This window comes from Solanum lycopersicum, chromosome 1 (assembly GCF_036512215.1).
Source record: "Solanum lycopersicum chromosome 1, SLM_r2.1".
NCBI classification, from domain to species: domain Eukaryota; kingdom Viridiplantae; phylum Streptophyta; class Magnoliopsida; order Solanales; family Solanaceae; genus Solanum; species Solanum lycopersicum.
The window spans coordinates 94,098,282-94,121,604 of record NC_090800.1 but is presented as its reverse complement, the minus strand read 5'-3'; the positions used below and the strand labels follow the sequence as shown (position 1 = coordinate 94,121,604).

Sequence of the window (23,323 nt, the reverse complement as noted above, 5' to 3'; positions counted from 1 at the left end):
TCTAAAAACTAAACAAACATAAAATAAAAATTGTGAAATTTTTGAAATCTTGAAATTGATTCATTGTTCACAGTTTTACATAAGAACACAAGAGTTAAATCCACTTTTATGAAAAGATAAACAAATATATGTAATATTAAAAAACAATCAAATTTTTAGAATAAGAAATAATTGTCTTAAATTTTAAAAATGTTATTTAGTAAAAAATAAATTAATATATCAACAAAAAACCTTTATAAAAATAAGAAGAAAATAATAAAATATCACAACCTCCTATATTAATTTGTTCATATGTCCTACGTCCATTACACCATTAAACAATAATGAAGGATTTTTTTTCCGGCATTACAGTGTTGCTCGGACGTAATACTAATATTCGATGATCTAATATGCCATTTATAAATATAAAATAGGGTACAAATAAAATAAAAATGTAAATAGACTCAAAATCCTATTGAGGGGTAAAAAGAGGGGAAAAATAAATATAAATTGGGCGAGAAGTAAAAGGGAGGTGCAGTGTGTTCGTTCCCCTTGTCGCAGTTGCAAAATACAATCAGTAAGAACCAAAGCGTATAGTAGCGGCGAGATCTTACAAGTTAATCTCAATCAATCCGATTGCCATTGTACGTGTCTACATGTAGAATTTGACTCCCCAGTAATTTATATTTATATAAACAGTAGAAGAACCATCAAATTCACTCTGTTCTGAACGCGATGATGAGGAAAACAACCAGAAGTAGCATCGATTGTGCAGTTGTTGATGTTTGGAAACGGGCAGTGGGTGAACTCTCTACCAGAAATTTCGCCCACCGTCTCGGTGCCTCAGAGGTACTTTCTTCTAATTCCTTCTTCATTAGTATTTTTCTGGAAAGTTTTGATGCAATTCTATTCATTACTGTTTCTCTTGAAAGTTTTGATGCAGTTCTATTTATTGTTAGCTGGAGTTGTATGATAAAGTGAATTTTCTTATTATCTCTGCAATTGTTGTTTATAGTTACATGAGTTTATGATCGTTGGATGATGTCAAGGTGAACTAGTCACAATTTATTTTTGGCTGTTTATTCGTAAATTTTACTCCTACCTCTATGATATACCAGGACTTTTTTGGTTATTATCCTTTCACTGTTTTGTTTTTTTTTCAATTTAGATTATCACTTGTATTTTTTGTGCTTTGATTATCACATTATTTTGTTGTCGTATATTGCTCTTTCCTCTTTATGTTGTTTACTGGTCCTATTTCACCTTATTTCATTGTGGTTACTGCTCTCATTTACGTATTCCCTTTTTTTTCAAACTGCTTGGAAAAAATGGAAAAACCTCTCTATAAGTCTGAGTACAAACTCTACCTTCCCTCTCAAGATCCCACTTGTGGGATTGGTATGTTGTTGTTATTCTTTGATTGTTTGGATGAGTTTGGGATCCTTGAAGATGTTAAGGTGAAAAGTGTTATCCCCTATTTATTACTTTTGTTGCTGTTAAGACAATAACATTGTATCATTATAGATTTATAGTTGTTGTTCCTGCTGCTTTGCATCAATCCATGCATATATCCTTAGTTTAGTTGACCATATTATTATTAGGGATATAGATTGTGCAGCATTTATTATTAGTTATTACACAGAGTGGAGCTTAGGACAGGCAGAGTAGGTTGTTTTGCATTCTCTCAGCTCTTACCTTATTTCCCTTCTTTAGTTTTGCGCTCTAGAGAAAATTTGAAATATCCATTTCATCAGGAAATAGAAAGAGAGAGAACTGTGAATTTGATACAGAATCAATTGGCTTAATTGTTGCACTGACTTAGATGGTGACCATAAATTAGTCCGGGTGTACTTGGCCAAGGGTGGAGTGGTTGTTAAGTGTTTTTGTCCTAAATTATTCTGAATATGACCTCAGCTGAAGAGCTTATTTTCATTTCTATATAGATTCTTTTTGCTGTCTTCTATTTATGTTCCAAGTGATGTCTCAGAACCCAGACCGTGGAAATTTTTATTTCAGGATCTTGTGCTCCGGCTTGATGTCTTCCGGAAGCTGGAGAAGCACCGGGGCTGTGTGAATACGGTTAGCTTCAACCCTGATGGTGATATAGTCATATCAGGTTCTGATGACCGAAGGATCATACTCTGGGACTGGGAAACTGGGAAAATTGCACTTTCATTCCATTCAGGTCATCATAACAATGTCTTTCAAGCAAAAATCATGCCATACACTGATGATCGAAGCATTGTTACCTGTGCTGCAGATGGACAGGTAGCTACTTTTTGTTGGTTTCTTTCTTCAAGATGTTTCATGTAGGTCATTGTTTTCCTATATGGTATTCTATCTTTGCCTTACATTTAATTATTCTATCCTTGTTCCTCCTGAAAGGGGGCACTTATTTCTTTCTTGGGGGGTGCTGATGTACTTTGAAACCACAAAAGGATTATAGTTCACTTCTGCCACTGCATCCAGTGAGAAAAAAGACATTGTTATTTTACACTTAAACGATAACAATCATGCAGGTGAGACAAGCACAGATTCTAGAACATGGGAAGGTGGAAACAAAGTTGCTAGCCAAACATCAAGGGCGAGCTCACAAATTGGCAATTGAACCTGCAAGCCCCCATATTGTTTACACTTGTGGAGAAGATGGATTAGTTCAACATGTGAGTTACCGGTAGTTCCATAGTCCTTCCCTTCCTCACTGTTTTCTTGAAAGTTATTTTCTTTTTTCTTTTGGATAGAAAGTCTTGGATAGTGTGACGCAGGGAGAGTGTATGAAGATTTGGACTAAGCTCTCTTGAATACTCACATTTTATGAAACTAATTTGTATTCATGTGTGCGCATGGTAAAAATAGAGCCCAAAAAAATTAAATAATTTAAAATTTTTTCTGAGAATCAATAAATGTGGATCTATTTTATTTACTTGCCTCATTTTGAAAAATTGTAGAGGATTGCTTCTTTTTATCCTATCCTTCATATACAAAACAACGTCATCCTTCTTCTGTTTGGGAATCATATATATATATATATATATGTGAACATTAATTGAGGCAAAAACACTAGGTGCTGGAGGCATAAACTCCAGGTGCCTTCTATTTATTTGTCCATATTTTTATGGATAGAGTTATCCGATACTTGTGTTTGGCAGGGGTACTTGTACTGGTGGGATGTAGTAGGTATCTCATGGACTCAGTGAGGTGTGCAAGCTAGCCTGGACACCAGTGGTTATATGAAAAAACATAGTTATAATCAAACTCTTTAGGAGTAATATGTTGCAGGAAAATAATGATATAATGTCCTTTATGTTGTTGTACATGATTGCTCAAAACAGAATGGTTTGATGGGAATAAAGAATTAAAAGAGAAAAACTAGAACACTGAAATACCAAGAGATTGAGACTTTGACAAGTAGGTATGGACGTTATTTAAGTTCCTCACAGATTCTTCTCGTCTGAGTGTTGTATGGCTAAATGGTTTGATTCAATGTGTTCTTACAGATAGATTTGAGAACAGACACTGCTACAGAGCTTTTTACTTGCCAACCCCTGCGGATGAGGAGATATATGTCTGTACTTCATCTAAATGCGATTACGATAGATCCAAGAAAACCCTATTTGTTTGCTGTTGCTGGATCAGATGAATTTGCCAGAATTTTCGACATTCGCAAATATAAGTGGGATGGATCCACTGATTTTGGCCATCCAGTTGACTATTTCTGTCCCCCACATCTTGTTGGTGATGAGAATGTGGGGATAACAGGTTTGGCTTTCTCTGACCAGAGTGAGCTTCTTGTTTCATATAATGAAGAGTTTATTTATCTTTTCACAAAGGACATGGGCCTGGGACCTGATCCATCCCCTACATCGCCATTGTACAATGAAAGTGATGAGGGCGAAATGGGCCAAGATCACGAATCTGATGAATCTGCAATTGTCATGGAGTATGGAGCAAACATTGGTCCACAAGTCTACAAGGGGCACAGAAACTCTGAAACAGTTAAGGGCGTGAACTTTTTTGGGCCCAAGTGTGAATATGTTGTGAGTGGATCAGATTGTGGTAGAATTTTCATATGGAAGAAAAGGGGTGGGGATCTTGTTCGTGTTATGGAAGCAGATAAGCATATAGTGAACTGCATTGAGTCCCATCCTCATACCGCGATGCTTGCCAGCAGTGGAATTGAGAATGACATAAAAATATGGACTCCAAAAGCCACTGAAAGAGCTATTTTACCTACAAATATTCAAAAGGTACGTGATATCAAAATAAAGATTCAATTATGAAGCACATAAGATTATTTATTGTAGGCTCTTTAGCTTGTGCGTCTTAACAATTTTGTTGGAATTAATACAAGAGTCACTTCTGTTGATGCACGCTGGAAGGGGGAGGTGTTTTAATTGTGCTTAATATCTCATGATTTTATCATTGGGCAAGTGTAAGAGCATCTGAAGGGTTGCTTCACCTTTTGTGATCACACACCGACTCGGGCAATCACTTGCTATAATCGATGGAATTTTGATTGAAATTTAATAAATTTGGTTCACCTTTTTAAGGCATTTCTCAGGACAGTAGGGGTAAATAAGTTATCCATTAGCAAGCCCTCCTTGATTTCAGCTGCCTTACCTATCCTGATCACGTACAGCTAAGCTAGTAATCACACAACATTTAGTCAGATTGCTACTTATTTGGAATATTACCATATGACAAATGGTCCATAATTGTTGTATTCAAACTTCGTACCTAATATATATTGAAACACGAAATTAGTAGAATTATCAAATCCTGAAATTTAAATGGTTCTGTTTCAGTTGCATCCCTTATTTCACTTAGATCTCATTTGTTTTCATTAAGATTACAACGTCTAAATTTGAATGCACATGATGTACATTCAGATTTTGAGGTCTGAATCTGAATACGCATCTGAATATTCAAATGTTGCATTAAGATCTAAATACTGAATAATTAAACTGTTTGTTTTCTCAACATTTGAATGTATAAAATTTGTCTTTGTTTGAATAATAATAAATAGAAAATTTAAATAAAATGCTAAATTGATTTAATATTATATTAATATAATATTTTAAATTTGTACATGGCAATTGGCGCCGGTGATTATTAAGATGGTGATTGTGTGTGTCGATTTTGGATGGAGTCGACTGATGGGGTGGCTGTGGATAGTATTATATGGTGTAGTGATTGATAGTAGTGATTGACATTGGTGGTTATTGACGGCGGCAATAATTAGCTGTGAAATAATAGTGATGGCTAATGGCAGTGGTCAGTGATGATGACGGTTAACAGTATATAATGTTGACCAATTGTAGTAATTATCAGTTGTGATTAGTGGATGTAATAATGATTGGTCGTAATGATTGCAAATGGTGGCTAATGGTGATGATGATTGGTTTTGTTGATTGACGATAATGGTGGTTGTGGGTGGGCTGAGGATAGTGGTTGTGGGAAGGTAGGTGGTGGTGATTGATGGTTGTTGAAAGTGTTTGGGTAACTTAAAAAGTATCAAAAAAGGGTGAAAAGCCAAAAGTTGGGCTTGCAAGTCACTTTTAAAAAGCCCATCGAAACACCCCCAAGACTTTGTTATAGATTAAGAGCGTGTTTGACATAGCTGCTAAAAACTGCTTATTTGTAGAAGTGCTTTTTGAAAATGACTGTCCATAGAAGTGTTTTTAGATATCTATTTTAATTTTTTTTTAATTCAATTAAAATGTACATATTGGTAAATATTTATGTATTGAAGGGATATTTTAGGCTTGAAAAAAAATTATTCTCTTTCTGTTTCTGCTTTTCTTAAGTAGAAACTTTTAGTTTCTTTCCAACAACACTTGTGCTTCCGCTTCCATTTAAAAGCACTTTTACTGCTTTGCCAACTGCTTAATTTTTGAAAGAAGTGTTTTTCGCCTCCCAACAGCGATGTCAAATAGGCTCCAAGATCTAAATAATTAAAATTTAGACCTTGAAAACAAACCGACTTAATGAATGAGATTTGAATGATTAAATATAAGACATTTATTAAGTGCATTGAACCTAAGTTATAAACAAACTGGATTTTACCCACAAACTTGACTTCAAAGGTGTCAAAGGATTGAACTAAGACACTTACTATAGTTAACTTATTTCCATCTTGTTCTGATCATTCTAATAAGAGATGAATGTAAGGCTGTTTTCAACCCTTGTACTCTGGGGATTTTCCTGCAACATCACTAGAAGAAGAAAGCCACAAAAGTAAATGTGGTCTCCCTTAACCGGAAAAAAGAACAAGAAAGAACCTAACTAGAGGTACTTGGAATGTTTTTGAGGAAGGTGAAGCAGGATCACCAATCTGGAAACCAGAAATTTTAAAAAGATTTAGGTAGTTCAGTCATCAGTGGAGTAGCTAATTTGTCCTATTTCTGGTGTGTAGTCCTGATCCATATTTGTGCATTTTCCATCATTATATTTATGCCATAAGTCTTTTATTGACATTTCGTATGTCATAGAAAAAACTTGGGACATATACATTTGTTAATACCTTATCTGTGTCCACTGTAGAGTCAAATATCTCAAAAAAGGGTCTATCTTGAACTGACACAGTCGCTTGTTATCCATTGTGGTCCTGATCCGTTTCTTGGGTGTGATAAAGTTCGTGCATGTGATTAGTATATTATCCAAGAAAATGATATTAGATGGCAAATTTATGCTATTTATCTTATGGAAGCATAAGTAGCTCTATTTAACTGCAAATATTTCTATTAATTAAGGGTTCAACACCTCATCCATTTCATTTATTCGATTATGGCGGTGCGGAAGATAATGGCATCTACTTCTTTGATACCGGAAGTGACGATGAGTATGGTGGTAGTAGTGACAATGAGGATGAAGATGATAGTGATATGGATGAAGATGAAGATGTTTTCTCCGATGGTATGGATGATGACGATGATGACAATAGTGACGATGATGACGACGACAACGATGATGATGATGATAGTTTTGATTTTTTAGATATACCCGATGATGGAAATGGTGTTGAGTTCTTTGAAACTGTTGGGGACCCTGATTTTGACGATTCCTCAGATAATGACCAAGATGCTCCCAGTGATTCATGTTGTGATGATGATGACTCCAATGAAAATGACATTGATGAGTGATGATGTTGCAACAGTAACATGGATTATGATACTTCTCGTGAAAGATGATATTATGCCTGTTACATGTGCTGATGAATTTGCACTTTGTGTTTCCAGCAGAGACCTAAAGCAAGGGGTTGGATGCATCACATGGCTTCTCCAGAGGACCTAATGTTGCAATTACTTTCCCAGCAAAGACAGAGAACAAACCTGGGGAGCATTGAAGAAAATTCAGAGGTTGGAAGGGAGCTTCTGCAACTCATTTTGACATTTAATGCAAATAGTGACAGTTCTTCTGATGATGGTGAAGATACTACAAGTGGTCAAGACTCTTTTGACTGAGTGGTTTGGTTGCAACTTTAATTCAATACATGTTTAGTAAGTGTACATATATAAGATACTGAATAAATCAATATCTTTTAACTTTTGATGTTTGTTTTTACTTCGCAAGTTCCTTTTTAAATTGAGCCGGTATTAATTGTTGTCTATTCCTTGAATTATTATGCTTCTCTTTGTTGGATGCGATGGAATATGCTGCAAACGCAGTGTATTTCCCTCGGAAAACTATTAATTTACTTAATGTGACAGGTAAGATATTTTTCATACATCTATTGAATTTTACTGCAGGGATGATGTGTCAAGTATTAGAAGAACATCAGTATATCTCTCTTTTAAACTTTTTTCTTATTGATTTTTTTTTTTTTGGATAGATGGAGAGATTTGATCCAGTTTCATGTTTATATTTGTGCTGAGGGGGGATGAGCCTACAATGTTTTTACCCTTTAGAGGTCTGATCTTTGCTCTTTAAAAGACAGGGATTACAAGGCGTGGAGCCGAACTTTCACCAACTTGACATGAAAGAAGTTAGTTTTGTTTAATTAGGTACTCTGTTAATCGAAAAAACTAAATGTGCTATGCCGCCTCGTGTTGACAAGAAAAAAAAATGGAGAAGAGCTTTGCTGTGAGCCTTTAATTCATAGATAGAATTAATACAAGCAAATCTGAAGAAATTATTAGCTAATAACTGCTAAAGAAATAAGCAGATATTATGCAATCAAAGTTTCAAAAATGGGAAATTTTTTATCATTCTTCTTATAATGTTCCTCTTTACCATAGGATATATTTGACAAATCCAAATTTGAGGACTATGACTCGTTACTCATTGCTCATCTTGCTTCACTATTGTTGGAGTATTTAAAAGCTTGAAAACTCTCAAATTGGTTTTGAATTTTTTCATTTTTTTAATTGTGGTTTATTGGAGTGTGATTTCAATTTTCAAAGTTGTAGTTCAAAATTTAAAGTTATTTAAGAAGAAATAGACCCATTTCAAATGGAGTTCCATAGTTGAAGTTCATAGGAGACCAAGCACAAGTTTTGTATAAATTAACATTTCAAAAGTGTGTATAAGCACCTCTTATACACTTATATACAAATTTATGTACTGCAATTGTATAATGTTGTATAAGCACTATTGCAAAAAAAAAAAAAAAAAGGATTAGTCGTGTGTATGGGTGAATGCCAAATATATGCTATGAAATGTAATTATTATTTGTGCGTATTAGAATGTATTGTTTTTTTGTAAGAATCCCTATTATAAATGTATCATTTATATTTTCATTGATTTTTTCCCTGACTTACTCCTTTCATCAGATTTCAAAACGAATGAAAAAGGATCAACTCTTATTAGTTAACTATTGGCATTATCCTCTCTATCAATGTTTTCCTAGTTTAGGAGATTTAATAAAATTAATACAAGCAAATTAAAAAAAAAATACTTCTCGATATAACTGCTAAAAAATTATGCACGGAATATACAACAACCAAAAAAAAAAAAAAGTTTCAGACATGGAAAATTTCCTCTATGTGACACTATTACTTGTCATAATCTCAAACATCTCAGTTTCATCAAATGCTAACTTTCATCTTTCTCTCAATTACACATCCATTTTGCAAGCCAGAAAAAATTTCATGTCTCTTGATACCTCCAATCTTTCTTATGATTCACCATATTCTTACAGTCTTCCCATTTATCATCGCGATGTATTTGAAAAATCAGACTTCAAGGATTATGACTCATTACTCGATGCTCGTCTTGCTCGATGCATGGAGAGATCAGTGAATTTATCTTATCAAAATTCTAGCAGAGATTTTGCACAAGTTTACCCTATAAAAACAGTAGTCTATCCTTTGCAAGGTGAAGTTGTAGTCCCCCTTTGGATTGGATCTAAATTACAACGTGAACTTTTACTTGTTGACACTGGAAGTCGTCATGTTTGGTGGCAATGTGGTCCATGTGAACCAAAAAAATGTTACAAACAAAGGAGCGACGATTTATATTATTCAACTGAATCCACTACTTACCAACAAATTGATTGTGTGAAAGAGAGTGCAACTTGTATGGAGGGAAGTAGTTTAGTTCATTGCTCTAAAGAAGAAACAAAATGTTTTTATGAAGTAAAATATGGATATTATGGAAGTACAATTACTAGTGGATTTATGGCTTACGAGATCATAACATTTTCTAATATATTAGATTATGCAAGAATTATATTTGGTTGTGGAAAAAATCAATTTAAGGGGGATACAAAATTTCCAAAATTATTTAGTGGAATTGCTGGTGTTGGTGGTGGTTTATATACAAATGGATTTGAGACATATTCATTACCATCACAAATTGGTGCAACTGTATTTGCTTTTTGCATTCCTACTCCAACTTCTGCCAAGTCCTCTACACTTACCTTTCACGAAACTCCTTGGAAAACAGGTCGGTCAGTATTTCCTTCTTTTTTTTTTTTTTAACTTAACACAGAAACTAAATATATATGGTGTTTGTTTATTTATTATTTTAACAACAGGTATAACGGCAAGTCTGATGAGGAACAACAAGTTTCCTTCATTTTACTACATATCAAACTTGGAAAAAATAATGATTAATTATAGGGAAGTTCCTATTGATCCATCTAATTGGGATTTGGGGCCAGATAAATATGGTGGCATATTTATTGATTCAGGAGCCTATGTTACCTCATTTCCTGAGGATGTTTATGTCAAATTTAGGGATATATTTAGGTCACAAGTTAAAAATATGCAATTGGATCCAAGTTCACCAACTTCATTTGATACTTGTTATATTATGGGTAGTGAATTTGTTAATTGGGATAATTTTCCAGTTGTAAAATTTTATTTTAAAGGTAGTGGAATACCTCTTGTAGTGAAACAACAACAAGTGATGATAGTATATAGGAAAAAATACTGTTTGGGGTTTCAAAGTTCAGGTCGTAAGAGGTCTGTAATAGGTGCTAATATGTTACAAACTTTTGGATTGACATTTGATCTTGAAATGTGGAGGTTGACTTTTTCTCCTGATGCTTGTGAATGAATAAAATACTATAACTTGGAGTATTCAAATGTAACATGATCAATTACTATGAATACAAAAACACTTTTATACATTATTGGGAATTGCATGTATAAAATGGATTTTAGATATACAAATTAATATACAGTTTGTTAATATTATTTTCCTTCAAGCCTACTAGCAAAGGACATCCCTGATTTTGTGTCTTGAATTATAGGTACCAAACCAGCTTATCATCATGCTAGGTATAATTGCTATTAACTGCACAAAACATTTGACGAAATGCATCCTTAATGTTACACAATACTCACTAATGTATCCATAATATTAAAAATATTTATACAATCATATCAGTTGAATAACGAGCAGATTGACATATATTAAACTAAATTAATTGTTTACCCAAGCAAGGCCGATGCACAACATACTAAAACCAGGATAATCAAATGGAGCTCTCTCAGATAAGAAAAGATCTATAAACATATAAATTGAATATTGTTAGTTTGACATCAAATATTAAAAATTCAGATCAAATTAATTTAATCTAGTTGAAATCACCTGTCAAAGGACTAAATATAAATGGAGAGAGAATGTTTGCAAAGGAACCTACGCCAGAAAGGCACCCTTGAGCAATCCCCTACCAAGTTGAAACCAAAAAATCGTATACATATATATATGTCACTAAGTTCACTTATATGGATAGTTACGTATAACTATCTTTTAATTAATTAGATATTGTAGAAATATTTTAAGATGTTAATGTCTAGAAGTTTAAACTCGTATACCTGTTCGTTTGGCCCAACTTGTTTTGAAACAATGCTTTGTAACTAAAATAGAAAAAACGTTTATCATTAATTATTAAACTATTATGAAATCAATCATCAAATAATCAGACTTTTTTTTTTTTGAATTATACAACAGAAAACTTACAGCTGGTTTTGCTAGGAAGAAAAACATAGGAAACAAAGCAACTACATAAGGAACCTGAAATATATCACGAAAAATTGTGATTTAAAAAGAAAAAAAAAGGAGAAGAAGAATCAAAATTTGAATTTCAAGCTTTAACTTACCCAAGCTGCCCATGCAATGCTATCTATTAGCATCTGCAAAATATAAAATTATATATACAAATATCGGTCAATTACTTGTTTTCCATAGTTTCAAGTTACGTTTGGATGGACTATATAATCATTTGATTTTGAACCAAAAGTGAATGACAAGGATATTTTGAACCCAATAGATGGGTAGAAAGGGTATTTTGGAACCAATAGGTAGATGGAGGATAATTTTGTACCATTTCCAATATTTTAAGGATATTTTAGGCCCTTTTGCGTTTTAAATATATATATATATATATATATATAGGAAAATATATTTCAGGAATAAAAAATAAGAAAGTAGATGAATTCGTAAAAAAATGCATACATTGCTAAAACCAGCTATGAGTGCCAAGGAAAGTATTGTCTCTTCTCTGATTATACGAGCCAACTTGGGCAATAAGATTAACTGCTCCAAGGAAATACAAAATTATTATGAGAACAATTAAAATCTTTTTTTTAATGAATTTGAACGTGTACTTGAGAAAATGTTGTCCCGCCGTAGCAAATAAGCATTAGCATAGAAAAATTGTCTTTGTTGTATTGAAATCGAGCCCTTAAGAAGTACTACAATATAATAATACAAAAAAATATGTTAGTTGTAAGGTAATTAATTAAATTATATATTCAATTGACAATTTTAGAGAGATGAGAATTACCAGAAATGGTGATTGTATTCCACCCTCGCCAAGACCATATAAGATTGAAATTAATGTTGCCAATAAAAGTGTGGTACTGCAAAAATAAAAATTTAATTAAATGAATATGAGAAAAATGCATAAATAAATAAGATTCGTCTCAATTTTATAGATATGTACACTTTAATTTAATTTCTACTTAATTAATTAATTTGAAATTAAGCAACAGATGATTAATTGATTGATTTTTTAAATGTTTTTTTTAAGAAACAAGTGACACATCATTCATAATGAGCCAAATTATATTAATATCTCGATATGTCGTATCAAACTTTTTATGAACGGAAAGGCCTAAAATACTTCTAAAGTATTAGAAATGGTATGAGATCATCCTTTATTCATCTATTGGCTTTAAAATTATCTTTCTCATCCACATATTGGGTACAAAGTATCCTTGTGATCCATCTTTGGGTTCAAAATTAACCACTTCTTTAATGATTTTAAATTTAAATTTTTTAAATACTATTTGTTATAATTTAATTTATTAGTATCACGTATAAACCAACCCACTACACACCCAGTTAATAAATTAATTCTAATATCAAAATCGTCATAAACACGACGAAATTACATATTCCTGAAATAACATTCAAAATTATTCGAGTCTTAATTGAAACCACAATTAAATTTAGATTGAGCCACTTATTTAGCATTACATTTTCAATAGGATTTTCTTTCAACCGTAAATTCAAAATTTATGATTAAAGGTAAAGAATTAGTACATCTCGAATTAATTCATGCAATTTTTTTAAATATAATTTTTAGATATTTATGATTTGTTTTAGATATTAAACTTTAATACATTTTTAAAAAAAAAAAAAGTTATCCATTAAATATCATGACATAATTGAGACGACGGAACAATTAATATGAACATAGTCAGACTTTTATGTTTATCGATAATTTTTATGTAGACATTTGAATTATAAAATGTTTTGATTGAGGACTTGAATGTATGATAATATCCTTCTATAGACATTTTCGCTTCAAATTTTTAAAAACATTCACTGAAAGTTGCTTTCATGTTGTTACATTAATAATGGGACAGGTTTATTAGTTGGGTGGGTTTAATTAGTAATGGATGGGTAGAAGATTGACTTATAAATTAAATTATATAATCAATAGTATTTTAAAAAAAAATTAAATAGTTTAAATTTAAAACCGTTAAATAAGTTGTTAATTTTGAACTCAAAGTGGATGACAATGGTATTTAAAGTCAATAGGTGGATAAAAAGGTTATTTTGAAGTCAGTAGGTGGATAGAAAATAGTTTTCTATACCATTTATAATAATCACAGAGTATTTTAATTTCTTTCCCGCTTTATCAAACAAACTTTTTAAGAGATAAAATAACCATTGCCCACAACTCTTGTGTCTTTTTCAACAGCAATATCATTATTCTTACGCAATAGGAATATTATATGCCATAATTTAAAGTAACTTTATGATTTTTTCAACAACAATATCATAATTCATAAGACACCAAAAGATGGTGCTAAGCTTTATTTATCCTTTATTAATGCATAACGAAAGTCTTTTGTTTTGAAAAAAGGGGAAAGAAAATTTGGTTGAATTATCGATTTCAATCAATAAATAAGAAAAGGAAAAGGTAGTAGTCATTAAGAGCAGCCATATTACCTAGTGTTGAGCAAGTTAATAATTTGGTGAACTGTTGTTCCCTCTGAGTGGTCACTTTGATGGTTGGCTAATATGGATTGATTGAGAGCATCGTAGTTGTTAATGTTGTCCTTTAGGAATATTGTCATGTATAATAGCGCAGCTGATGAAGAAATTGATGACACCTTCATTCCAATAACAAATTACTACTACCCAGCTATAACATATACTTACGTAAGAGCAAAAGAGTCATATAAGAGTGAAACAAACCAGAAATATTTGTGCAGTCGAAAGGAAACGAACAACAAAGTTAGAGCATAAAAATGCAGCAGAGCCTACACCCGCCAGAGTTGCGATAGCAGAAGCGCGATTCTCCTCTGACATACAATCAGCCTGAAGGAAGAAAGAAAGAAAGAAACGAATTCAAAATTTAGAATGAATGATAGTTTGAGCTAAAATAATATTACCGCATAAGCAATGGAGATGCATTGAATGCCAGTATCACTGAGCATGCCAGTCAACGTCCTCATCACATAGTAAGCATAAAAATAGTTTGTGGTCCTCCTGTATGCCATTATCACTTGAAGGGAGAAAAAAATAAAAGAAAGGTAAGTTTATTATTTTTGATAGACACACACAAATTAATTATAAATTTGGGCATTACCTGAAGGAAAAATCAAGAGTGTGACTGGAATTGTGAGCAAAGTTTTCCTTCCATAAACATCTGATAGATTTCCAATTAGGGGCATCATCAACATTGATCCCAATCCAATAATCTGCAATCATGCATCATGAATTAATCATACATAGGGAGTATATGTTTTTTTCAATAATGAAATTGGTCTATTTACTTACAGCTTGTTGGAAACCAGAAAGATAAATAGCAAGAGAACACTTGTCTTGAGAAGGACAAATTGCATCCATAGTGATATCAGTAATTGCTGGAGTCACCACATTAAATGCAAAATTTGAGAGAAACACGGTCACAAATAAGTGTTTCAAACGGCTAATCTTTTCCATAGTATCCTCTGCTTCAACTCTTCATCTACCTTTATTTATCTACAAACAATATAGAATTGACAATTTCTTTGTTGGAAGTTCAATCATTATGCCTTATAGTTGGTGAAATGAAATAAATAGTCTCTTCACTATACATTATACATTTATTAATTTTAGTCCCTTAACTATATATTAATTTATCGATTTTAGTTTTTTAATTATATAAAAATTTATTAAGTTTGATTTCTGTCCATTTTTAAAAACAAATAGCTTAGGTTTGTATTAATGGAAATCATGTCTCGAGAAATTAGATCTTTTTAGTAATCTTTTCTGTTATTTCTCTATCTCCGCTATTTTTTCTTCAAATTAACCTTATGTGAAAAACCTTAACTTCAATGATTTAAAATAAAATTCATAAGAAAAGAAAATATAAGTCATAATTTTATTCAATAGATGATAAAATGAAGCATATTATTGCTACTAATGACTTGAATATGTTAAATTTTATCATAAAAAGAAAAAGATATTACCCGTTAAGTTCAAAATTTGTACTCCAATGACTTTATTAAACAAAATTTGTTTAATTTTTCAGAAATTGAAATCTATAAAATTGTAGATTTGCAATTATTTAAATTTTTTTAAATAGATCAATTTCATTATTCTATTCATTTTATTTTATGTAAAGAAATTTGAGTAAATTAAATCAAATCCGCACTGATTAGCATATTCAAGTGAAGCTTCACGTCATTAACAACAAGTATATGCTTAATTTTTTGAAAAACTAATTTCACATATAGCCACTAAAAATTGGTCTAACTATTCTCCATAGCTATAGTTTGATAATTACAATTCGTAGCTACATGTTATAGGGAGGAAAGAGGCGAGCCAGACTGGGAAAGAGAGGAGAGAGGCGAGAGAGAAAGGGCAAAAGGTGGAAGAGAGGTGAATTGTATACGTACATTGGTTAAACAATTGTATATTATACATATGCATTTGTATATTATGGCGAATTATACATATACAAATGTGACTAATTATACAAACTCGAAGTCAACTCACATAATTAATGTATAATGTTAGTCGTGAGTGATAATTATACAAACTATAGATATGATGAGTAATTAATTAGTATAAGTTTGTTTAACCGTATAACTTTCCCTAATTTTATCCTCCATTGAATAAAATTAAGACTTATATCTTCTTTACTCATTAATTTTATTTTGAATAGTTGAAGTTATCATTCTTTCATAGGAGTAGTTTGAAGAAAAAGGGTGGGGAAAGAGAAACAACTTAAAAATGAGCTAAAAATTTAATTTCATGAAGATTTCCATTGATATAAACCTAAACTATTTGTATTGAAGAAAAATGAATAATGACCAAATTTGATTTAAAAAATTTGAATATTTAAAGGATTAAAATTGGTAAGTTTGCAGTGAAGAGATTAAAATCGGTAAGTGCATAGTTAAGGGATCAAAAATGAAAAAAATTTGTATAGTTAAAGGACTAAATTTATTAAGTCTATAGTTAAGGAACCATTTTAGATCCACTCCCGTAGTTTAGTTAAGGGATTATTTATGTTATTTTCTGATAATGGAGTAAGCTTTATCCTTTATATATATATATATAATATGTTCAAAACATTCCCATTGTTATTAATACTCTAATCGCACGAACTTCTAACTACATTATACATGGATGAATTAGGTCATGTTCTGCACTATATGGGACCTTTTGAACTACCCATTATTATTTGACAATAATACATCCATTCTGCATGTTTGCTTACTTTATTTGATTTTAAATTTGTTTACGTGGGAACTACTTAGTATCAACATATTAGTTGAATTATTCATGCTTTCCCAGAGTATAAATTACAGATACTCCTAACAATTTGGACCTAGTTACATTCTATCCCGAAAGTTCTCCAAATTCTAATAATCCCAAATTTTTCAGAACTCACTAATACATTACTCTTTTCCCCTTCCCATGGTCTTCTTTTGAAGTTGGGTTTTGGAATTGGACCTTTGCTGGTGGCTTTATTGGAAGTCCATTCATTTTTCCATTTACATACTAATCTTGTGGGGACCTAAATACTAGTAATGGTGGACAAAACAATCTTTTTAGTAATCATTTCAGTGGAGGTGGCAAAATTAGCAACAAAAAAGAAAATGTGATTTGCCCAGTCTATTGTTGTTCTGGACGGGCTAATGAAACGTTTTTTTCATAAAGGGAAAAGAATATCCCAAAAAGGGAAGCTAATTAATTATATAGATATTTTATGAAATTATCTCTATTTAATTTAAGAATAAGTACTTAATGTTTGATAGTAAAATATGAAAAATATAATTATCTTTTTTATTATGATATGTCAAATTTAATAAATAAAAATGAAAATCTATTTTAGAATTAAATAACAAGAAAAAGTGAATGGAAAGAATATAACTTCAGTCCATTATTACTTGTCATTTATATCTAAAATAGATTTCATTTTTTACTTATCACTTTTATCTTCAATATTAAATATTTATTGTTATTTATTATTTAATAATTATAATTTTTAATGAACGCATCAAAAATCAGAAAATTGCGAGTAAAATTCAAACGGAGGGAGTACTAAACTTGGCCAAACTTACAGACTCAACACTCTACCTCGGTAACTTCAGCCTAACTTTGCAATAATTAGCATAATAGGAGTAATAATGAGGATTGTTTGGTCCCCCTATAGAGTGAATAGGCAAAGGAAAAACTTTATTTGTAAGATTCTAATAATTCATCAATAACCGATTTTGGCCATAGTTCGAACTCTTTCAAAAAAAAAAAAGAAGAAGAATTAATCAGGGTAAGTGAAAGAAAATGAGAAAGATAAAAAAAAATGGAGAATCAAACTACTATTAGAAAAAAGTCCAGATTATCAACTAATTTTACCATTAAAATTCACTACTTCGCAATTCATAAGAGCATGTAAACTTCATTCTGTTTTAATCTTAAACTCCTTTTATTTTTATGTTATAAAAATTAAATTAAATACGCATCACTTTAATTAAACTTCACTATACTATTTATTTTTATATATATATATATATTAATATTATGCCAATAAAGAAGATGTGTTCCCAGCAAGTTTGGCCGTACGATCGTGATAAATACCAAAAGTACAGAAGCACCGTAAAATTACTTTAATTAAAAAATAATAAAAGAAAAAGTAACAACAAAAAGATAGTGGATCTACTTTATAATTTTGCTTGAAAAAAGTTAACAAAGTATCTTTAACAGTTGTCAATCTTACATTTTATAAAGACAGATCACATGCATTTGTCTTTCAGTGGACTATTCAAATTTCGAACATTATTTATTTTTCTCTTCATTATTGAATATCTTTTAAAAAATACAATTAAAAAAATAATTTTATTATATTACCAATTACCAATTAATTTTATAAAGTGGATCAATATTATTGGAAATTTCAGAAAAATATAGTGGATAAGAATTGTTGACGTGAGAATTTTTATTTTTTTCAGTGTCAAATAGTGTAAGTTATATCGAAAATTTATGTATATAATGTTCATATTTTTAAATGTAATTTACATATTTTTAAACTAAGTAAAAATATATTAGGATAATTGATAATTCAAAATATTTAAAAGATAATCATATGAAAAATTACAATTAAATATAGATTTATTTAAATTTTAAAATTTAAAATATGTCAAATAAATTGAGACAAGAGAATAATTATTTTCTCACAAAACAAAATTGTCATATCCTCCATGTAGGTATTTAATCTTCAATTTTCGTGGGACGGTTTAGGGGTCATTTGGTAGGTCGTATTGAAACAAGTCAATGTAAGGTATATAATATTATTTAGTACTATGCTTGGTAGGAATTTAGGTCTATATATAATATCATGTATTAGTTATATCTCCTACATGGTATTATAAGATGTATTACTAATACCTTCCATTTGAAAGTATCAATAATACATAAGATATAATAGTCTTGGATAAGTTTACGTAAAGACAAAATTATCTCTAAAATCATTTTAATTATTTTCTTGATTTTATGTTTTATATTTGTACTAGTAAGATTTATTTGAATAAATTAGCTTACAAATTCATTAGAGAAAGTTGTTTGTTACTAAATAAATCAAATACAAATAATTAATACGAAATTCGAAATATGAGTTGTTTAACATTAATTAATTAGAAAGGCAAATGTATCACCACATGACGTTTTTAATGTTAATTGAAATATATATATATATTGACCAATTTATAAAATTGCATACATATAAAAATTATAACTTGCAATTTTTATATCTAAATGTATATGGTTTATTTATTGTTGATTACCGTCTTTTCAATTTTAAAAGTTAATAGTTTATCTCTTTAAATTGAAAATTGACATTTTGTAAGTAATCAACTTATTAACATGACAATTATTTATTTTCAAATAATTAAATGAAAAAGAAAATCAAACATGACAACAAAATTGTTCTTCTCATAGCTCATTAGAAGGTCATAAAAAATAACAGTGTTGGCGATTATTTACCTTAATCCACTTACATAATAGTTTTAGGATATAATTAGAAATAAGTTTTTGTATAAAATTTTAAACCAAAAAAATAGTGAAATGGGAAACAATAAATAGAAGATTTGATAAAAATAAACTATACATTATTAATTCAAATATTACTAATTCCTATATTGTTTATCTTCGAACTAAACGACCCCTTAGAAATGAGAAAAAATTTGACGAGTTTAACAAATTGCTTAAATAAAGTCGTCTCAGTGCTTACTTTTAATTGGATTTTCTTTCGTAACAAATCTTGAATTCAATAAAGATGCAATGGAGATAGTGTTATAAAATATTTATCAAAATGCCTTAAAATGAAAAAAGAATCAAGCAAATTAAAATATATATATATATATATGATTTTTAAGTACTAACCTGGGCACATGATTATTCACTTTATTTAAAAATATTATTATTTGATCAAAAAAAAATATATACATTACAAAAACTGTAACGGCTTATATTTACTCGCTTTCATATTCCTACCCTGTCAAAATATTTCTCGATATTTGCTTCTCTAGATTTTCAACTACTTTGAACTTTATTTTAAATGAAAAAAGTATATATTTTTCCTTAAATTAGTATAAAAGTTTATCATTATTATACATTTTTGTTATTTAAAAAATAATTTTTTATCAATTTATTATGAAGAAGATATAATTATTTGAAAACTTTAATAATTATTTAAAAATTTATTAATGTAAAACATAATTAATAAAATAAAACTTAAGTAATAAACAAAAGAAAGCAAAAAAGACATAAAAAAATACATGGCGCAGACATGGCGTTGTACACCACATACACAGAGTGATGTTGTACATATCAGAGTGGTATTAAATTTACTTTAAATAAAAAAAATATGTAATAGATTATTATAATAGTTAAAGTGTGTAATTGTCTTTTCGATTCAAATTTAAGGGGGAATTCATGTTTTTTCCCTATTTTAAATTCTACTTTTTCATAATATTATTGATATAAAAAGAATTGCTTAATTTATAGAATTCCAATAAATTTTAGATAATTTAATTTTTAATTTCTTGTGTATTATATTAATTTAATTTATAAATTTCGTTTCAAAATATACAAAATCTAAAATATGGCATAGCATATTTTTTTCCTAAATAATGTTGGTAAATCAAAATTTCACAAAGAAGAAGTTGGGATGAGAGAATACTACTTTATGTCTCCACATCAACAAGCTGTCACCCATATCGATATGGAGCCATCTTCACTTTGAATTTTCCTTTTAACAACTACAACAAATAGAGTAATTAGTGCAACATTTGAAAATCCCACTAGATTTGAGATACTTCATTTTATTTATAGTATTAAATGTTATAAAAAATTATCTCAAAACTTTTACAAATGGATACTAAATAATAGGATTTATAAATAATATTTTTATTTCATTAATTACACTTGCAAGTGTTGCTTTATTTTTATTACCACATATTGCATAATTTTAACTTTAATAATTATTTGATTAAGTTTGTAATAAAGTAATATTAAAATTGTTTATTAGGGGAAGTTCTGAAAAATTGTATAGTATTAAATATAAATAATCAGCGTGTGTCCGAAAATGATGATATGAGAAAGAAGAGGTGAAACTTTGAACTTTATTAAAATTGTATAAATATAAACAATAGATATAATAAAGTTCACATTTGATATGATACATTACTATAAATTTGATAGTTAATATTTTATAATAAATAAAAATATAAACTAATTTAAATAATATCATAATATTTGAAATTATCTTAAATATAAATCATCGGTGGATCGGTGGTGATTTACCAAAATAAATAGGTAAATCTTTGAATACTCAGTATTGAAGTTGTACCAAAATTGTATAAACAAAGTTGTGATAGTGGCCCTGTTTGTTGATGCTATTTGTGGTAAGAAAATTAAGGTTAATCTGTGTAAGAGTAAAAGATTTGTTATAATTTGTAAATAAAGTTATATAACACTCTTATTTATTCTTAATTGTTTTTTTTATTGACACAGTTATTAAGAAAATAATAATTAACATAGTAAGCTTTACCATTTCACTTCTATTAATTATAAAGAGAATAAATTTAAAATTTAAATTTTTCAAAAGTTCTACCTTTTACAAAATAATTAATTGAGATATAATAAATAAAAGAGTCGTTCTTTCTTAATTGAGAAGATATATCCAACCTCTCCTGAATTTGACGTCAATACTTATTTTAGCACTTAAATTATACGGACGATTAAATACTCCCGTATTATCTTTTAAGTGAATAAAATACAATCCTGAAAGTGAAATATCACTCTCATCTGCCACGTCATAGCTATATAAGTGTCACTTCACAGCCATGTAAGCACAACTTCATCAATTTAATATCTTTTTTTTTTAACTTATTTACCCTTTTTTCTTAAATATATTTAAAAATTCTTTACATTAATCAATTAATTAAAATGCATTTTAAAATCAAAATTGTCCCACCTTTTTTCACCAACTCTCTTTTACACCTCCCCCCCCCCAACCCCACTCTCTTCTTTTTTTTCCTCACCATTTTCAGCCTTCATTGGCTTCTTCTTTTTTTCCGACCATTTCCGATTCTCAATTGTTGTTTTCTTCTTTAACATTCATTAATTTTTATCTGTCATCAGTGAGATTTTCTGAAAATATTTTTTTCTTAACAATTCAAATTAAAAACGAAGGTTGTATAAGAAAGTTGATAGATCCACATTTTTTGCACATAAAATTTAAAATGGGTCACTTAAATTCAAAAAATTTACATTCAATAAAAAATGTCATGTGTATAATATTTTTTTTTACCATTTCACGTGTTTTTAGGAAAGCGAATACACTCACTTTGTTACATTAGCTCTTAGAGCCTGTTTGGCTCAGCTTAAAAGCTGGTTTTTGACTTATTTAGTTGTTTGGCAATACTCAAAACAGATTATTTTAAGTTAAAAAAAACCTATTTTAAGCCAAAAGTTAAAAGCTGGGACAGGGGTGTTTTTTTTTTTTAGCTTATAAGCTGTTTTAAGTTGACCACATTTTTATCTTTTTGTGCTTAATATTTTTATACAATCTCCAAATTACCCATATAACCCTAACATTTCTTTCTCCCATTTTTCCCTTTTCACGTTTGAAATAACAACTTCAGCACTTTTATCCAAACGCATAACTGCTTATTTTAAAAATAAGTTTCAGCACTTTTAAAAGTACTTTTTTAAAGCTGCTTTTATTAAGCCCATCCAAACGGGCCCTTAGAGTGATATTCAATCACTTCAAAATTGTTAAGAGAGTTATTTAAATGTCTATATAACTAAAATAGGGGGAAAAACTTAAATTTTTCCTTTAACTTGTACCGAAAAGTCATTTACACGCTTAAATTATTATAGTGACATATTACACACCTATATTATTCAAAAGTAAATTATTACTACCCTCAAACGTGTAACCCGACTCTCACATCATGTGGTGTATTACATTCGTTGCCACATCAACGCCACATCAGCATCATGTCATAAATTTATTTTATTTTATTTATTTATTAACTTTCTTTTCATTAACTATATTTTACTCTATTTAATCTCAAATTAATTATTTTAATTCTTTAATAATTATATTTTTGTCATCACTAAATCTCACTCCTTTTCAATTCTCATTTCATTGGAAAATCGTATCTGGACCCCGAACCCACCTTCACTATTGATTATGTTCTTCACCGTTACTAACGCTTTCAATTCTTCTTCTTTGTACCGAAGACCAAATATCACCATCACCTTTATCAATATCGATTTTTTCTTCTTCACCACCTTCAATTACCTATTTAAATTTTTGCCGCCATCCATCACCACCAAACCCATAAAGTTTCTATCACCAGAAACTCAAAAATTGATTAAC

The 23,323-nt window shown here is 29.8% G+C and overlaps 3 protein-coding genes across 11 annotated transcripts; 2 read left to right on the top strand and 1 right to left on the bottom strand.

The window, feature by feature from the left end:
- Positions 1-381: 381 nt before the first annotated feature.
- Positions 382-7,588, top strand: LOC101247968 (uncharacterized). Of its 3 annotated transcripts, none has more exons than XM_010317097.4 (5): positions 382-828; positions 1,996-2,247; positions 2,499-2,642; positions 3,477-4,226; positions 7,218-7,588. In XM_010317097.4, the coding sequence occupies exons 1-5, from the start codon at positions 715-717 to the stop codon at positions 7,440-7,442; spliced, it is 1,485 nt and encodes a 494-aa protein (XP_010315399.1). In that variant the 5' UTR covers positions 382-714; the 3' UTR covers positions 7,443-7,588. The 3 variants fall into 3 exon arrangements, with proteins under 3 accessions (XP_010315399.1, XP_004231066.1, XP_010315400.1); XM_004231018.5 differs by having other exon boundaries at positions 434-828; positions 6,732-7,588; XM_010317098.4 differs by having other exon boundaries at positions 440-828; positions 7,221-7,588.
- Positions 7,589-8,945: 1,357 nt separating this feature from the next.
- On the top strand, positions 8,946-10,479 carry LOC101256333 (protein ASPARTIC PROTEASE IN GUARD CELL 1-like). Its single transcript, XM_069295374.1, has 2 exons — positions 8,946-9,864; positions 9,956-10,479. Exons 1-2 carry the CDS (start codon positions 8,946-8,948, stop codon positions 10,477-10,479), a joined length of 1,443 nt encoding a protein of 480 aa, XP_069151475.1.
- A 43-nt stretch (positions 10,480-10,522) lies between these two features.
- Positions 10,523-15,030, bottom strand: LOC101247670 (uncharacterized). Of its 7 annotated transcripts, none has more exons than XR_739296.4 (14): positions 14,725-15,030; positions 14,534-14,645; positions 14,337-14,449; positions 14,140-14,262; positions 13,891-14,054; positions 12,215-12,290; positions 12,036-12,122; positions 11,884-11,964; positions 11,529-11,561; positions 11,389-11,442; positions 11,244-11,285; positions 11,017-11,064; positions 10,861-10,931; positions 10,523-10,719 (listed from the first exon to the last, which is right to left on the bottom strand). XR_739296.4 is itself a non-coding variant. In XM_069290736.1 (14 exons), exons 1-14 carry the CDS (start codon positions 14,887-14,889, stop codon positions 10,636-10,638), a joined length of 1,284 nt encoding a protein of 427 aa, XP_069146837.1. In that variant the 5' UTR covers positions 14,890-15,030; the 3' UTR covers positions 10,523-10,635. The 7 variants fall into 7 exon arrangements, 6 of the variants coding, with proteins under 6 accessions (XP_069146837.1, XP_004231065.2, XP_069146840.1 ...); XM_069290736.1 differs by having other exon boundaries at positions 11,017-11,095; XM_004231017.5 differs by lacking the exon at positions 11,017-11,064.
- Positions 15,031-23,323: the final 8,293 nt, after the last annotated feature.

Bases quoted from the DNA above. Each gene is read 5' to 3' on its own strand.
- LOC101247968 (XM_004231018.5), top strand. From the start codon at position 715: ATGATGAGGAAAACAACCAGAAGTAGCATCGATTGTGCAGTTGTTGAT. The intron at 2,643-3,476 runs GTGAGTTACCGG...GTGTTCTTACAG, and splicing joins AAGATGGATTAGTTCAACAT to ATAGATTTGAGAACAGACAC. The intron at 4,227-6,731 runs GTACGTGATATC...CTATTAATTAAG, and splicing joins TACCTACAAATATTCAAAAG to GGTTCAACACCTCATCCATT.
- LOC101256333 (XM_069295374.1), top strand. From the start codon at position 8,946: ATGGAAAATTTCCTCTATGTGACACTATTACTTGTCATAATCTCAAAC. The intron at 9,865-9,955 runs GTCGGTCAGTAT...TTTTAACAACAG, and splicing joins CGAAACTCCTTGGAAAACAG to GTATAACGGCAAGTCTGATG.
- LOC101247670 (XM_069290736.1), bottom strand. From the start codon at position 14,889: ATGGAAAAGATTAGCCGTTTGAAACACTTATTTGTGACCGTGTTTCTC. The intron at 11,286-11,388 runs GTAAGTTTTCTG...TTTCTATTTTAG, and splicing joins TCTTCCTAGCAAAACCAGCT to TTACAAAGCATTGTTTCAAA. The intron at 10,720-10,860 runs GTAAACAATTAA...TGTTTTGTGCAG, and splicing joins TGTGCATCGGCCTTGCTTGG to TTAATAGCAATTATACCTAG.